At 42.7% G+C, this 18,369-nt stretch overlaps 1 protein-coding gene across 1 annotated transcript; it reads right to left on the reverse strand.

Moving 5' to 3' along the window:
- Positions 1-1,866: 1,866 nt before the first annotated feature.
- Positions 1,867-3,804, reverse strand: lrrc4ca (leucine rich repeat containing 4C-a; the record flags this gene model as incomplete). The annotated part of the gene is made up of 1 exon (XM_084168669.1): positions 1,867-3,804. The coding sequence occupies one exon, from the start codon at positions 3,802-3,804 to the stop codon at positions 1,867-1,869; it is 1,938 nt and encodes a 645-aa protein (XP_084024795.1).
- Positions 3,805-18,369: the final 14,565 nt, after the last annotated feature.

The following is an 18,369-nucleotide window of genomic DNA, read 5'->3' on the forward strand; positions in this document are numbered from 1 at the left end:
CTCCCAGAGAACAACTAGATGACATCTGGATGGGAAACAATGATAAGAATTTACCCTCATCCTTCTGGAAAATGTCAAATAGTACACAATCATTTATTTTCTCAGAAACAAAATGGAACCGAATGAAAAAGGACTGTTGCATACCCTTTCTTAGATGTTTGACATTATGGAGGGAGTGGAGATCAAAAGTAAAAGGGAGAAAAACATATACGTTCACTTCATCTATAAAGAGACACCTGGGGCATGTGGCCTAGCCTTGGATGTGAAGGGTACTTGCTTGGCCTCTGTATTTATGGCACCATCTTTCACTGTGAGGCCTATTGAACGTTTTCCAGGGAACAGGGTGCCTGTGAAACGCTGTCCACCCAAAGCCCCTGTGGGCACATCAATTAAAATGGAAATGGTGCCATGGCTGAGGTAGAGGGATGCAGGTGTGACCTGAACATCTGCTTGACGCCCGACGTCACACGCCTCATCCCTAAAGCCTCTCTCTCTGCAAAAGCCCTGGCACTCTGTCCTCTGGGCCTCGTCCTGCGCTTGGCAGGAGCCTGGTGTGAATCTGAGGCTGCCGTGTCCAATGTGGGAACAGACTACAGACGACAGGCAATGTGCTGGAAGGAACAGCTGTGTTCGGGGTCCTAAACCCCCACTCCAACTCACCAGTCTGCTCCTTGCTGCATTGGTTGAAGTCAAGGGTCAGAGGTCACAGAGAGTTCATACAGGAGTCTCATCAGAATCCTTGGTGTAGTTCTAGGTATCTTCTTTTGGACAAATTATTACATCTTTCAACACCTGGAGAAGTGCTTAATTTCTCAGGAACCACATTAATATGATATAGCAATCTTCTGAGATTTGCAATGTGACTGCAAAACATATGACCTGGAAAAGCATCCATATCTGTGATGGCATGGCACACCATTATAACAGCTGGTGTAGGATGGAAACAAGGGGTATGACATTCAGGGAGCTCTCATATGCCTGACTGCATTTGCCAATGCGATCTTAAAGTATCTCTGTGTGACTCACAAAGTTATGATTGATCAGAGCAAATGGAATAAAGAAGGAATCACAAACAGTATAAATACACAATGTGTAAATGAGACAAAAACACTGTGTGAAACGTGTGATTTTCTGGCGTAATAAACACAGTGAAACAACTATGAATCGCTTGTTGCTAACAGTTGGCCCTGGTTTAGTTTGGAACACACTTCCCTCGTTTAACGTCCCCAATCTATCGATGGCACAGCCAAGTGTACATCTGGGTCTAATGCACTTGAGAGGAAGATTTAATGAAATTATTAGATTTATCTGATTTCATCGCTGACAGTCCCAGCGTTCACCCTTAGATAACGACCAAGCTTTTAATCCATCTAAATTAACAGATGGTCACAAAAGATTTCATCAATTAATTTGTGGCAGGAGGAAATCTCTGTGGTTATCTAGAAATTCTCAAAGAATGTGGGGTAAAAAGTGATTGCCATATTGCCATCACATACAGACTTATGGTTAGCATTAGATTCACATAGAGTTTGTAAGCATATTAGAAAACCACCCTCCCTCAAATGAAGAAAAACAAAACATCTGATGAAATAAGTGCTGAAAAAATAATTGCAGAATACAGTTTTTTTCATGATTAACCACAATATATTTTTTCTTAAATAAATAACTTCTGTTTTGTAAAGACACTTTTTGAAACATTAGACATACCCTAGTTCCTTCCTAATGTCATTGAATAAACATCAACCACTGATTTGCTGGACACACAGTCAGTCAAGTCCTATACTTCCCATCCATAGTCCTCATAACTAACATCCAATAATGTCCCTTTTTGTAATTTTATCAGTTCGTCTCATTATGAAAAAAGTGTTAGATCTGGGTCTCTTGTACATTGTCTTTCGAGTTGGCCCGGATTAACAAAGGTTCGTGCGCCGAGCTGTGTATGGAGTTGATGGTGGAGACGTGGTTGTACGCAGTCTTATAGGTGTTGTAATGGTTGAGGTGCTCATGCTCGAGCGGGGGAAGAGTCAGGTGGCCCTCCATGGCCGGCCCGCCCGTCACACAGTCCTCGTCCACGTTGATGATCTCGATGGTGCGCTGGGGCGCATGGTGGTTCTGCTGGTGGTGCTGCTTCCTCATCTTGTAGAAGATGATGAGCATGACGGCGGCCATGAGGGTGATGGCAACGAAGCAGCCGATGATGATCTTGGTGGTCTTCATCACCTCGTCCAGGCCGGTCATGGAGCCGCCGTTCAGGTCTGTGACGGGGATGGTAAAGGTCTTCTCTGTGGCCCGGGTGGAGAGGGGCGTCCGGGCCGTGGTGGTGGTGGTAGAGGTGGATGAGACGGTCTCCCAGGAGCCGGCAGAAGGGGTAGGGCCCACCTTCTGCCCCACGGTGGTGCGCCCCTCGTCATGCACTGGCTCTATGGTCTCCACTGTCACTGTGGTAAAGTAGCTGAGGACATTCTCTGTGGATGACACGTTGAGCGTGGCAGATGCTGTGGTATTGCCCGCTGAGTTGCTCACCATGCAGGTGTAGGTGCCTGTGTCCTGCATGGTGACGTTGGTGAAGTTAAGCGTGCCATCGTTAAGCACGGAAATGCGGATCTTGTATGCACCATGAGTCATGATGGAGCCGTTGGGTGTAATCCAACTGACTGATGTCAGAGAGCTGGCCCTGCACTTCAGCTCTGCTGCCATGCCCTCTGTCACGTTGAGGTCAGCCGGAGGCTCTACGATAACCGGTGCATAACAGTGGAAATAGTTCTGATCCAGCTCACCTATATAGCGCCCCTTGTGGCTTGCTGGGGAACTGCAGCGTGCGCAGCAGCTGGTGTTGGCCGGCACCATCTCTTTGAGCCACCAGCTGAGCCACAGGATGTCACAGTTGCAGTTCCAGGGGTTGTGGTGGAGGTGGACTCTCTCCAGGTGGTGCAGGGGGGTGAAGAGATCATGGGGCAGCAGGGTGAGGTTGTTGTGGGCCAGGTTGAGCTCCACAAGCGACTGCAGGTCGTCAAAGGAGTTCCTCTCAATGGTCTGGATCTGGGCATGCATCATCCACAGCTTCTGCAGGTGGATCAGCCCTTTGAAGGAGCCGGGTCTGATGACAGTCAACTGGTTCCCCGACATCTCTAGCTCGTCCAGCTTGACCAAAGGAATGAGGTTGGGAATCTCCTTCAGATTGCACATGCCCAGGTTCAGGTAGCGCAGGTTGCTGAGGCCCTCGAAAGCCCCCTCTGATATATACGAGAGGCGTTTCAGTTCCCCTAAGTCCAGCCTCCGTAGCGAGGGCACCCTGTTGAACGCATACGAGGGAATGCTCTCGATTGGGTTGTTCCTCAGCCACAGCTCCTTGAGCTTGGAGAGGTACTCAAAGGCCCCGTTGGGGATGGTGGTGAGGCGGTTGTCGAACAGCTCCAGGGTGTTGAGACTGGCCAGGCCATTGAAGGCCCCAATCTCAATGTTGCGGATGTGGTTCTTGCTGAGCTGCAGGATCTCCAGGTGCCGCAGGTGCTTGAAGCTGTCCACCTTGATCACCTGGATGAGGTTCTCCTGAAGGTTCAGGTAGCGTGTGTTGGTGGAGATGCCGTCTGGGACATCACGTAGTCCCCGCCGGGTGCAGATCACCTTGCTGAACTGGTTGCTGCAGGAGCAGACGGAAGGGCAGGTCTGAGCGCGCACCAGGCCCGCCACCGCCAGGAGCTGGAGGGCCAGGAGCAGCACGAACAAAGGGTCGGACAGGACCCGGTTCCACCTAGGACCTCTCATCGTCTGCTGCTGCCAAGAAGAGGTCATTTTGTTCAACATTCATAATTCATTGGCTGGGTCGTCAACTCTTTGGGAAGAGGCGGGGTTGAGGAAGGCTGAAATGAGAGAAGAAGAGAGAAAGGGGAGGGGTAGGTTAAAAGGGAGGAATATAAATGCAAGGCCATCGTGTATTACAATATATAATTATAACATGTGTACATGAGCTCTGAGTGATGACACATGCTCTGTAGCCTTTTAATGCACTTCTTGTGCAAGGAAACACTGCAAGGATAAACCGTGCATAAATTAGGGCTGTGGCGGTCATTAAATTTAGTCAGCCGGTGATTGTCAAGCAAATAACTACTGGTCTCACGGTAGTTGACCGTTAATTAACATAAACACATTTAGCATCTCCTGGCTTCCACATATAGCCTACAAGCCGCTGATGCAGAACTTTGGAACATCTACATTTAAAAAAGTCAAATAAATGCATGTAATATAGCCTACACCATCACAATAAATCCATTATTTATTTTAGACAGGTCTAACGAAACATGATATGAAGAAAATGTAGTCTATTTCAGAACAGAGTAGCATACTCTGAGTTGTCCTTATGTTAGGCCTTGATCTGGCTATACCATACGGCTGTGGGCTACACTAGTTCATTTAGCAGACAAGATTTGCTTAGAGATCCATGGCATTATTTTTATTTATTTTATTGTATGAAGAATACAACTGAACATAGCTGAATAAAATAGAAAGGATATTTTCTCCAAACGATTTGGATCTGTGTTGGGCGTTAACAAAGAAACAGGTACTCCTATATGCTTAATTTATAGTTATTTAAGTAACTTTAATTGTGATACAAATGTTGGGCTATATGTTTAGATTTTTATACATTCTAAGGCTGCATGATGCAACTCTAATGATGATTTGAAAAAAGTTGCATGAAAGCCATGAGCTCTTCTTTGTTTTTTTGCGCAGGCTGTACACACTTCATCAGTCTCTCATTCGCAAGTTGACAAGCACTTGATAATGCCTCGAATTTCCCGGCTGCATCCACTTTGTGTGGCCGTAATACCCCCTAAAAAAATCTATGCCTTTTGCGGCCAGTGGCCATTGTGCCCTTGGGCTGAATATAATAATTATAATTCCCTTCTCCCGGCTGTGTGCCGAAGCACCTCTCACTCACATGGCTCTCGGACTCGTGATCCACAATTCCGAGGTGCATATGGAAGATATTGGAAGAACTGTCCACATTTACGTTACGTCAGCCAACAAGATGAGTAGGCCTAACGAACAGCAAAAGCACTAGCCTATGTCAATCTACTATCCCCTATAGTCCCACATAGTTGTCACGGTTTCGGCCGAGGCTGCCTCTCTCCCTTGTTCGGGCAGGTTTCGGCGTTCGTCGTCTCCGGAATTCTAGCTGCCACCGCTGTATGTTTCATGTTCGTTTGCTTTTGTCTGTTTGTTTCCACACCTGTTTCTGTTTTGGCGTAATTAGTGTCCTATAAGTTTCTCGTTGTGTTTGTCTAGTGTTGTGTGTAATTATTTTCCGTCAGTAGTGTGTATTGCTCGGTTGAGCTTCTCTCCACTACGCTGGAGTATTATCGCACCTGTTTGTGCGCGGTTACATTTTGTCGCACCTGTTTGTGCGCGGTTACATTTTGTCGCACCTGTTTGTGCGCTGTTTCTTTTCGCCGTTGTGCGTAAATTTCGCCTTCGGGCCAAGTTGTCCTTTTGCCTATGTATGGGCAGTAATACAAGAGATTGGAATATCGTTCTGAGTCCTGCGTTTGATTCCACCATTGCACCTACAGCACGCCCTGACAATAGTACAAAAGTTGACCTATTCTATTCTGTGCGAGATATTCCAAACATAGTCTGGGACAGTTGTGTGATGCGACAGATCAATTCATAAATTAATACAACCGCTAGCATCAAGCTTAGAATGTTGATAAACTATTAGGCTATTTCTTCACAATATAAGTGCAGCAATGCACACATGGCAATAGGCTATAAGCGCAAATGTTCCATTAGCAGGAAAACACCATTCTCAAAAGTGACCACAAATGTGATTATGCATGTAATGCTTGATAAAAAGGTGCATTTTAATGGTGGAAATTATCTTCCCCAAACTTGAAACTCACGCACTGTGTATAGAATGCCAATTAGGCTCTACACCCGTTGTAAAGCGGATGAATGTGCTTCATTTTAAGAAGTTATTTGGCCAAATCTGCAAAGAGGAGTGGGACAAAATCCCTCCTAAGATGTGTGCAAACCTGGTGGCCAACTACAAGAAACGTCTGACCTCTGTGATTGCCAACAAGGGTTTTGCCACCAAGTACTAAGTCATGTTTTGCAGAGGGGTCAAATACTTATTTCCCTCATTAAAATGCAAATCAATTTATAACATTTTTGACATGCGTTTTTCTGGATTTTTTTGTTGTTATTCTGTCTCTCACTGTTCAAATAAACCTATCATTAAAATTATAGACTGATAATTTCTTTGTCAGTGGGCAAACGTACAAAATCAGCAGGGGATCAAATACTTTTTTCCCTCACTGTAGGCCAATGGTCTAGGCTATATGAGGTGTGTGACTATGAGCTGTTTCTTGCTTTAAGCTGAGCATCATTCACAAGTGATAGGCTAATATTGTCACCCATCACACTACTCTTGATTTAATCTTGTCTTTACATATACTAAATAATATATGTGTGAAATTTGTTTTGATTTAGAATGGACAATATCATTCATTTGTCCCGAAACAGGGGCAGTGGAAAAAAATACATGTAATCTATGCACTTAAATAGCGAATGGAGGATGCTTTTCCCGTGGTTCATTTTCATGCCAGCCAGGTAGGCTATACTCCTGTTGTAAAGAGAAGCAATGTGCTTATAGTAGGCCTAGCATATAGAAAGCTGATGGGATCCTCCTCTTTTTAATAAAGGCCATCACTCTGTTTTCTCACACAATCTCATAGCCTATAGAAATGTTTTGACAACGTGAGCTCATGCTCTCATGAAGTGTTTGATTAGATTTTCGAAAACATTTGCATTGATATCAGAATGATTAAAGGGACAATAGAGTGCTGAATACCAGGCAGTTAGCAAGTGTGGTAGGCTACTAATGACCATCAGCAGCATCAGAGCTTGGAGAAGCCTAATTACTGTGACTAAACGGTCATGTGGAATTTGACTGCTGTCATGACTCGTGACTGCCGGTGTGGTGGTAATACGGTCACCGTAACAGCCCTATGCATAATCTGTCTGAAAAAAAGAGGTTACCGGATTCAATACACATACAGTACACACACAAGACAGAGACACTAACACACACACACACACACACACGCACACACACAGACATGCACCACACAGAGCCCAAAATATAAGCAATCCCCTGTCATTCACAGGTGCATACAGGGTATGGCCACATCAACCATTTCAGATAGGATCTGACAAGACCGTAAGGTGCAAAACCACAAACATATAAACAGAGAGGGAAACGATCCCGCCCACCCCACAATACACTCACTCACTCACTCACTCACTCACACCCACTGTGTACCACAATATGAACCGGTGATGACCTTGGCAGTGTGTTTCATATCTATTTCTGTTTCTGAGTGTGTTCCTCTTGCACTCTCAATCTCAGTCACATAAAACAAAATCACAATAATTCCTCCAACTTCTGTGCTGTATCTCTCCAGTGGAGAGAAGGAGTGGAGGCAGGCACAGCCATGTCTGAAGCTCGGATGTGATTTATATTCAGACTGGGGGCACATAAATAACAGGAAAGTTGCCACCCACCAGTCCTTCAATCAAGCCGACATTTTAGGAAAGTTCTGATTACACCTCGCAGTGATGCTCAGAGGCCTCTGTGTGACTGGACTGTGAAAAGGCAGAGCCACAAAGATAGCAGGGAATGATGATCTATCATATGTCATGTTGTTAGGGGATGTGTGCACTGTACTGTGCTTGCCTCCCCTCTGTGCTGTCATGTGTGTTTGTGTGTGTGTGTGAGAGTGGTGTGTTTATGTGTGTGTGTGTGTGTTTGCGTGCTTGCGTGCATGTGTGCGTTCATGCCTTAGTATGTAAGAATAAATTATGTTTGTGTATTTTCATGTGTTTGTGCTCCTAAGTTTCTATGTTGTTTTGTTTTGTTTTGAGTACCGTAATTTTCGGACTATAAGCCGCGCCTTTTTTCCAATTTTTCGACCCTGCGGCTTATATAACGGTGCGGCTAATCTATGGATTTTTACAGCTAACGGCCACCAACTTTAACTCTATGGGCTCTATGACCGGTCCGCGCCCCCCACCTTTAAGCGGCGGGCTCCAGCAGGAAAAGCTGGAGGCCGGAAAAGAGTGAGACAGGTAGCGCGCAAAAGTAAAAGTGGAACCGAGAGTGGTACGAGAGACAGAACGAGAGACAGAACGAGAGCAAGACAGACAGACATTACGAGAGCGAGACAGTTTGTGCAAAGGAAGTTTTCAAGCAGCCATCTCTTTCCCGACAATCCCCTCTGTGCACGAACTCTTACATATGGTAATTAAACATTAAAACACCTGCGGCTTATAGTCCAGTGCGGCTTATATATGTACACATCATTCAATTTAGCTGCTGCTGCTTATACTCCGGTGCGCCTTATAGTGCGGAAAATACGGTAATTATTTGTGATGCTTGTGCTCTTATAGCTTTGTGTCTGTCTGACTGTCACTATGGATCAGTGGTATCATCATGATGTAGTACTGTACTTTAATGACAGTTGACTTCAGTGTTGCAAACTACAGTATGTATGAGGGAGCCACACTAGTGTTCTTGAAGAAGTTCTTAGCTACAGTACATTCTCCACTGTGTGTGTCCAGCCATTGGGCCAGCTCTGGAACAAAATACGTCTCATTTTCCCTGGAGGATGGGCAGGCTATTACTGTAACTACCGATTAATTTCATGATTACCAAGGCCATTAATTATTTAATTACCAAACCCCAATTCTGATCAGCCCAAAGCCTGAGGGTGGACATGGTGTTTCTGTTCAGGGGATCAGGCATATGTGACAGGGATCACACACAAGCTTAAAAATCACATTCCATTACAGCTCCTCTAATTTGTTGGGAATTAAGGCAGAAAGCAATTGACCATGGTCAGAATTTAGGGCACAATGTGACTTCATTTTGGCTTGCCTGGTCTCTTTCTCATAACTCATTGGTTACCATGCCTTGTGGATTGACATTGTATTAGAGGTGAATATTTGAGGGAATATATTCAGTGCAGTACATTAAGCTGATCGAACTTTTGACCATAAGATACAATAAGACTCACTACCTACATCCAGCAGAAGTTAAATTAGTAGCTACTTTTAAAGCACCCCATAGACATCTGTCTCCCTTATCCCCTTATGCAATGTCATTCTCCACTTATTTCCTCATCCCCTTATTCTCCACCAATAGAGCCTTGAAATAAATTCAACAATGAAATCAGAGGTACGCAATCCAATTCATGACGAGAGAGAAAAGAAGATGAAGTTGATTTACGAAGCAATTCGTCTCCTCGCTGACAATGAGAGCAGCAAAATTGGATTTAGAGCAGAGAGGGAATTAGATGGGGAAAAAAGATAAACAAAATGAGATTAAGAAATGAATAGGTTTTTAAACTTTTCTCCTCATAAGAGACGATGAACTGGCAGTAGGCTTCTTGGAAGCCTGAGAGCAGGGGAAACGACTAATGCTCGACCCAGATCGGCAGAATGCAGCAAAAAATAGAAAAGCATTTGTGAATTAATTCTATGTTTAGCTGACAATGGGGAGAACATACGCTCTCCGGTGGTGAAGAAGGACATGCCATCTCTTTCATAAAATGAAAAGGCCTCCACAATGTCAACAATCAGGTAATTCCAGGTTATTAGAGTTACAGGCTCAGCACAGGGTAAATGTTGTGCCTCACCACAGATGTAGGATCAGATTCGGACCGAAAACACAACATTGACCATTAGAAGTATAACACCATCTGACACTGGACCAGCAGTCTGAGACAATTACTACCGACTCCTAGAGCTGGACTGCGGAGGACAATTACCCTGATCAGCACAGTAGCTCTCTGCCCTCAGAGCATGGCCCAGTATCATGGTGTAGCTTCATGCAGTCACGCTCCCTGATAGTCCTCTGGCCACACTGCTAGGTACAGTGGATGTAATGACTACAGCCCATGTGCCATCAGGCAGCAGGACAAGAGCATCACTAGTTCTGCTGGCCAGTCTCTTTATTTTGGGGATTTATATGCCCTTTGATAGGACAAAGCCAATGTAGCCAGAGGATTCATATGTTTCAACTAAATTCCAAGCCATCAGACAGCAGGGGAAGAGTATGGTAATGCAGACCCAGTTCAGAACAATGACTGGACAGTATTTTGAGGTTAAGATCGCAAACTGTACACAACATCACACATGAATACAAATACCAGGGTAAAAAAGGAGTAACCACTGAAATATAAATTTGACTGAAATTCACCACATACTATAGGTAGGAATATACACTGAGTATACCAAACAATATCTTCCTAATATTGAGTTGCACCCCAAATCCTTCTTTAACCTGTCTCCTCCCCTTCATCTACGCTGATTTAAGTGGATTTAATGAGTGACATCAATAAGGGATCATACACTACCTGACCAAAAGTAGGTGGATACCTGCTCGTCAAACATCTCATTCCAAAATCATGGGCATTAATATGGAGTTGGTCCCCCCTTTGCTTTCGACTACATGTTGGAACATTGCTGCGGGGACTTGCTTCCATTCGGCCACAAGAGCATTAGTGAGGTCGGGCACTGATGTTGGGCTATTAGGACTGGCTCGCAGTCAGCATTCCAATTCATCCCAAAGGTGTTTGATGGGGTTGAGGTCAGGGCTCTGTGCAGGCCAGTCAAGTTCTTCCACACCAATCTCAACAAACCATTTCTGTATGGACCTCGCACTGTGCACGGGGGCATTGTCATGCTGAAATAGGAAAGGGCCTTCCCCAAACTGTTGCCACAAAATTGGAAGCACAGAATCATCTATAATGACATTGTATGCTGTAGCGTTAAGATTTCCCTTCACTGGAACTAAGGGGCCTAGCCCGAAACATGAAAAACAGCCACAGACCATTATTCCTCCTCCACCAAATTTTACAGTTGGCACTATGCATTCGGGCAGGTAGCGTTCTCCTGGTATCCGCCAAACCCAGATTAGTCCGTCGGACTACCAGATGGTGAAGCGTGATTAATCTCTCCAGAGAATGCATTTCCACTGCTCCAGAGTCCAATGGCAGCGAGCTTTGCGCATGGTGATCTTAGGCTTGTGTGCGGCTGCTCGGCCATAGAAACCTATTTCATGAAACTCCCGACTAACAATTATTGTGCTGACGTTGCTTCCAGAGGGATTTTGGAACACGGTAGTGAATGTTGCAACCGAGGACCGGCGATTTTTACGCGCTTCAGCACTTGGCGGTCCCGTTCTGTGAGCTTGTGTGGCCTGTCACTTTGCGGCTGACCCGTTGTTGCCCCTAGACATTTGCACTTCACAATAACGGCACTTACAGTTGACTGGGGCTGCTCTAGCAGGGCAGAAATTTGACGCACTGACTTGTTGGAAAGGTGGCATCCAATGACGGTGCTACATTGAAAGTCACTGAGCACTTCAGTAAGGCCATTCTACTGACAATGTTTGTCTATGGAGATCGCATGGCTGTGTGCTCGATTTTTATACACTCATCAGCAGAGGGGGTGGCTGAAATAGCCAAATCCACTAATTTGAAGGAGTGTCCACATACTTTTGTATATATAGTGTAGCTTTCAACTGGATTCACCTGGTCATTCTATGTCATGGAAAGAACAGGTGTTCTTAATGTTTAGTACACTCAGCGTATATAGCAGACTTCAAAGCACAAGTCAGTAGAGTGCACTCATAGCTGAGTTCATTCAACACTGCATTGAAAATAGCAATGTGACTCAAATAGACTCTGCTAGATTTAGCAGAATTCAAAGCACAGGTCACTTCTAGCTGTGTCCACACAACCCTCTACTAAAAATTAAAACTGGACCACTCACCATCAGCCTGTAGAGCATAAGTAGCTAATTAATTTCACAGAGTGAATTCTTGAAAATTGGTACCTGGGAGCTAACAACACATCGCTAGATACAGTGCATTCAGAAAGTACTCAGACCCATTTTCCACATTTTGTTATCTTACAGCCTCATTCAAAAATTGATTCAAAAAAATTATCATCATCAATCTACACACAATACCCCATAATGACAAAGCAAAAACAGTATTTTAGAAATGTTTGCAAATGTATAAAAAATAAAAATCAATATTGGAAGAGGTTTGGTGGTTCCAAACTTATTCCATTTAAGAAGGATGGAGGCCACTGTGTTCTTGGTGACCTTCAATGCTGCAGAAATGTTTTGGTAAACTTCACCAGATCTGTGCCTCGACACAATCCTGTCTCGGAGCTCTACGGACAATTCCTTTGACCTCATGGCTTGGTTTTTGCTCTGACATGCACTGTCAACTGTGGGACCTTACATAGACAGGTGTCTGCCTTTCCAAATCATGTCCAATCAATTGAATTTACCACAGGTGGACTACAATCAGTTGTAGAAACATCTCAAGGATGTAGTCCCGTGTAGCTCAGCTGGTAGAGCATGGCGTTTGCAACGCCAGGGTTGTGGGTTCGAGTCCCACTGGGGGCCAGTATGAAAAAATAAGAGCGTCTGCTAAATGACAAAAATGTATATGTTTTTTTTTTTTAGGGGGTAGATCAGCTTTAATATTGCAGTTAGATTGTAACTTCCATCAATGTAATTGTCTGCATCACTTCCAATCCCCCATATGTTGTTTTTTACTCGCAAATATATATATGTATATAAATATGTATATAAATATATATATATATATATATATATATATATATATATATATATATATATATATATATATATATATATATATATATATATATATATACACATACATATATACATACATATATACACATACAGATACATTTCCTTTTTTCAAATATATTTCCCATTATTACTTTCCAACCCCACCACTTTTGTAAAACATCACAGTTCAGTTGAAAACTATATGGTAAATAGAAATCCAATATGGATGGTGTTAAGAGATAGATGGGAGGTGTTGAATGGAGCTGAAGGATGGGACTAATAACAACAACTAATAACAACAAGATAACTAGTGTGAGACATGCGAAAATGATCGGAGGAAGTTCAGGATTAAAAACAAACAAAATATAATTATTGACTGTGTCCAATAAAATGTATATAGTATGTATAAGCATGAGGTAGAGGCCTAAGTATTGTTGTTCACTAGTTTACTCCAATTAGGGAGGGGATGGTGGGGTTGGAAAGTAATAAAGGGAAATATATATATATTTTTAAGGATATGTATGTATATATATATATGTATGTATGTGTATATATATATATGTGTGTGTATGTATGTGTATAATATATATATATATATATATATATATATATATATATATATATATGCAAGAAAAAATGAAAAAAACATATGGGGGATTGGAAGTGATGCAGACAATTACATTGATGGAAGTTACAATCTATCTACAATATTAAAGCTGATCTACCCCCTAAAATCAAAATTACAATAAATAAATAAATACAAGTTTTAATCAAGGTGATTTTTCCACAAATTGACAGGTATTTACCTTTCCATGGTAGCAAGAGCTTATCTAGATCATGTATTTCATTTGGGGTATGTATTCCGAGTATATCCACATCACCATCAGACCATTTTATTGGTAAACTACATGGTAATATATTATTTATTTTTATTTTTTTTGTGATCCAATACGTAATATAGTACATTTATCATACAATTGGTTGTAATCCAGAGTGGTTAGAAAATGTATCTAGATCCTCTATGAGGCTGTGGAGGGATTCAAGTTGTGGAATTAAAAGAAAACATGAATAATCAGCGTACAATGACACCTTTGTTTTTAAGCCCTGGATTTCTAATCCTTTGATGTTATTGTTGGATCTGATTTTAATAGCTAACATCTCGATGGCAATAATAAATAGATATGCCGATAGTGGACAACATTGCTTCACTCCTCTTGACAGTTTAAAACTTTCTGAGAAATAGCCATTATTTACTATTTTACACCTAGGGTACTATATATGATTTTAACCCATTTTATAAGAGATTCTCCAAAATTGAAATGCTCCAGGCATTTATATACAGTGGGGGAAAAAAGTATTTAGTCAGCCACCAATTGTGCAAGTTCTCCCACTTAAAAAGATGAGAGAGGCCTGTACTTTTCATCATAGGTACACTTCAACTATAACAGACAAATTGAGAAAAGAAATTCCAGAAAATCACATTGTAGGATTTTTTATGAATTTATTAGCAAATTATGGTGGAAAATAAGTATTTGGTCAATAACAAAAGTTTCTCAATACTTTGTTATATACCCTTTGTTGGCAATGACACAGGTCAAAGTTTTCTGTAAGTCTTCACAAGGTTTTCACACACTGTTGCTGGTATTTTGGCCCATTCCTCCATGCAGATCTCCTCTAGAGCAGTGATGTTTTGGGGCTGTCGCTGGGCAACACGGACTTTCAGCTCCCTCCAAATATTTTCTATGGGGTTGAGATCTGGAGACTGGCTAGGCCACTCCAGGACCTTGAAATGCTTCTTACGAAGCCACTCCTTCGTTGCCCGGCGGTGTGTTTGGGATCATTGTCATGCTGAAAGACCCAGCCACGTTTCATCTTCAATGCCCTTGCTGATGGAAGGATGTTTTCACTCAAAATCTCACGATACATGGCCCCATTCATTCTTTCCTTTACACGGATCAGTCGACCTGGTCCCTTTGCAGAAAAACAGCCCCAAAGCATGATGTTTCCACCCCCATGCTTCACAGTAGGTATGGTGTTCTTTGGATGCAACTCAGCATTCTTTGTCCTCCAAACACGACGAGTTGAGTTTTTACCAAAAAGTTATATTTTGGTTTCATCTGACCATATGACATTCTCCCAATCCTCTTCTGGATCATCCAAATGCACTCTAGCAAACTTCAGACGGGCCTGGCTTAAGCAGGGGGACACGTCTTGCACTGCAGGATTTGAGTCCCTGGCGGCGTAGTGTGTTACTGATGGTAGGCTTTGTTACTTTGGTCCCAGCTCTCTGCAGGTCATTCACTAGGTCCCCCCGTGTGGTTCTGGGATTTTTGCTCACCGTTCTTGTGATCATTTTGACCCCACGGGGTGAGATCTTGCGTGGAGCCCCAGATCGAGGGAGATTATCAGTGGTCTTGTATGTCTTCCATTTCCTAATAATTGCTCCCACAGTTGATTTCTTCAAACCAAGCTGCTTACCTATTGCAGATTCAGTCATCCCAGCCTGGTGCAGGTCTACAATTTTGTTTCTGGTGTCCTTTGACAGCTCTTTGGTCTTGGCCGTAGTGGAGTTTGGAGTATGACTGTTTGAGGTTGTGGACAGGTGTCTTTTATACTGATAACAAGTTCAAACAGGTGCCATTAATACAGGTAACGAGTGGAGGACAGAGGAGCCTCTTAAAGAAGAAGATACAGGTCTGTGAGAGCCAGAAATCTTGCTTGTTTGTAGGTGACCAAATATTTATTTTTTTAAAGGACTGGATCTTTGTATTTTCCACTTGTATCCTGTTTCAGTAATATTGAAATCAGACCTTCACGGGGTCTTAATACTTTCCGAATGCACTGTAAAGGTAGTGTGAGGTCTAAAAGACAGCTCATAAGATTAGCCTAGAGTCCAAACAAGATCTTTGAGGAAATTAGCCCACATACAGCTGCACAAGGAAGTCTGCACTTGTGAGAGGACAAGCCTTTGATCTATTTTCAGATGAGCCTGATGTTTAACATGCAAGCTGATTTTGCAGTATCAAATATGTGACTTGTTTCAGGAAACTAGGCATATGTCGCGTGTCACTTCTTCACAGGAGTGGCATTTGAACGTAAACTTTTATTTTTATCTAAATGCGTTTATTGGCAGAAATGCCTTCTGGAACATGTGAACTTTCATGTGCCTTAATAACAAACCTGTATTCCATCCATAAATACGAATTAAATTATTAAATTATGAGCCTAGTTGGTTTAGCCACGGAAAAAGACAGGAACCTTCACGCTAGCCATGATTGGCTGAGATAATGGATGGGCAGGACATGCCGGGAGATGAGTTTGGATTGGTCTGCCATGTAGCATGCTCCTGTCTATAGCGTGAGCTGTTCAGTATGTGATGACAATCCTTTCTACCGCGCCGTTTTTGAAAGATATAACACTAGCCATCGAGAATTACAAAGTTTTGCTACTTTCTCAACAACATTGATGCCCTGAATTTTCATTTGGAAAAAGTGATGGGCTACTTTCTGCACATGCCACGGTCAGTGTGAACCGGAGTGAATTGACACAATGCTGGCCAAACAAGATGTAGCTACAAACAAAACAGAGTTAAATGGTTCCAGTCTGCCATGAAGCGTTCATCCATGAATACGGGTAAGAGTCTAGCTGCATTTTCAGATATAAATTTCAAATTTTGTCAGAAAGTCATTTTTATTGCAAGTCAAAGCGTACTGTTAGTTAGCTAGCAAATGTTAGCTTGCTGGCTCGCTAGCTAACGCTACATGTATGATCGGTGTAGTAATATTATTCAAATCAGAAATCCATTTGCATTGCTAGATATCGCCTAACGTTAGCTAGCTAACATTGAACCTAGTTTGTTAGCTTAGCTACCTGCAGATTCATACTACTGCTATGACAATGTTCGTATTGGTAGTAGTATGAGTTGGGATTATGCCAGTTCATTGTTTAGCTAGCTAGCTAGCTACATGTCTAAACAAATGACTCCACTTCGGCTGGATTATTACATGACCCATCAAATTAGCCAGGTGTGTCTGGGGGTGATTATTGCCATATATTGTATTTCATGAACATAATAATAATATGCCATTTAGCAGACGCTTTTATCCAAAGCGACTTACAGTCATGCGTGCATACATTTTTGTGTATGGGTGGTCCCGGGGATCGAACCCACTACCTTGGTGTTACAAGCGCCGTGCTCTACCAGCTGAGCTACAGAGGACCACAACATGTGTACATGTCTAGACAATAGTGACCCATCAACTTGATGTGGCTGGGGGGTGGTTATAGCATGTGTGTCGGGTAAGCGTCATCTAATACTAATACAAATATTTATACAACATTTTTATCTGGACACTTTCTGTTTTTGATATCGCTAATATGCAAGTAACCACTTCACTGTACCGTTTACACCTTCTGTATCCTGTGCATGTGACAAATAAACATAGATTTTATTTGATATAGCGTTCACCACATGGCCTCACATGTGAATCCTTAAAGAGATGGGTGGGGCTAAGGCTTAAGAGGGTGTGAACGATGCTGAATGGGTGTAGAAAAAGAAGAGCTCACCAATAGGTGTACCAAAAACATTCAAGGGCCATTTTCTCAAAAGTGGGGTTACAAGTTTACTTTCAACTTTCAAAGCAGAATAACTTTCCCATTGTTCCTCAACTGCAGTGTATGATATACAATTTTCTAGCTCTGAGTCTCTACTTTTATCCAAAGTAAAAAACACAATTTCAAATGTTGCTACATAAGAGCGAGGCGGTCGGTCACATATCTAGTTCTGGCCACATGTTTAGAGATGGGTTATCTTCTTCATCCTGTTGTTGGATTACCTTATTAAAATTTTTAATAAAGCTCTATGTTTGTTTGTGTTTTTCTTTTTTAAATAAGGTAAGGTAGCTTCCATGTGATTTGTCAATGGTTGAATCAGCAAATTAAAGGATATAAAGTGAGGGAAGTGGTGTGGTATTTCTTAAAGGTCAAAATATAAATATTATCTGCAATAATCTGAACCAATATCCATGTAACATTTGATATACTCTTTACCTATGGAAAGGCATAACTGGGAACTACATAATGTCCATAGCATGCAAACTGTAGATGTAGCCTAACTCTGTTTGACTGGAAGCATTAGTCACACAATGTCTGAAAACACTGTAATTTCTATTACAGCCCACAGGACATGGCACAACTACTCACAGAATCCTGGTATGATCCCGCATCACACCCTCTCTCTCTCTCTCTCTCTCTCTCTCTCTCTCTCTCTCTCTCTCTTCTCTCTCTCTCTCTCTCTCTCTCTCTCTCTCTCTCTCTCTCTCTCTCTCGTTCTCTCTTTTGGACATGATAGGAGGACCTGTCAATGCAGCACCTGGAGGCAACCAAGAGGAAATAGACTTTGGCATCAGCAGAAACAAAAGGCCCATCTTTTGCATGATATACTAAATCAATATCCTCATACTTCGCAAACACAAAGGACGCCTTGCTCAGAGAGCTCAGCACACCCCGGCCTGTCAGATACCTTCCTCTATGAACCTGAGAAACAAGGAAACACACACACACGCACACATTCACACATTCACACATACACACACACTAAAGCATGCCTGCACAAAGGCACATGCGTGTGCACATAAACACAAGCACGCTAACTCACACACAACCCTCCCCCCAGCCCCTGCAACAGCAGCACACAAA

This window comes from Coregonus lavaretus (genome assembly GCF_964263955.1).
Source record: "Coregonus lavaretus genome assembly, chromosome: 9".
Taxonomy (NCBI): Eukaryota; Metazoa; Chordata; class Actinopteri; order Salmoniformes; family Salmonidae; genus Coregonus; species Coregonus lavaretus.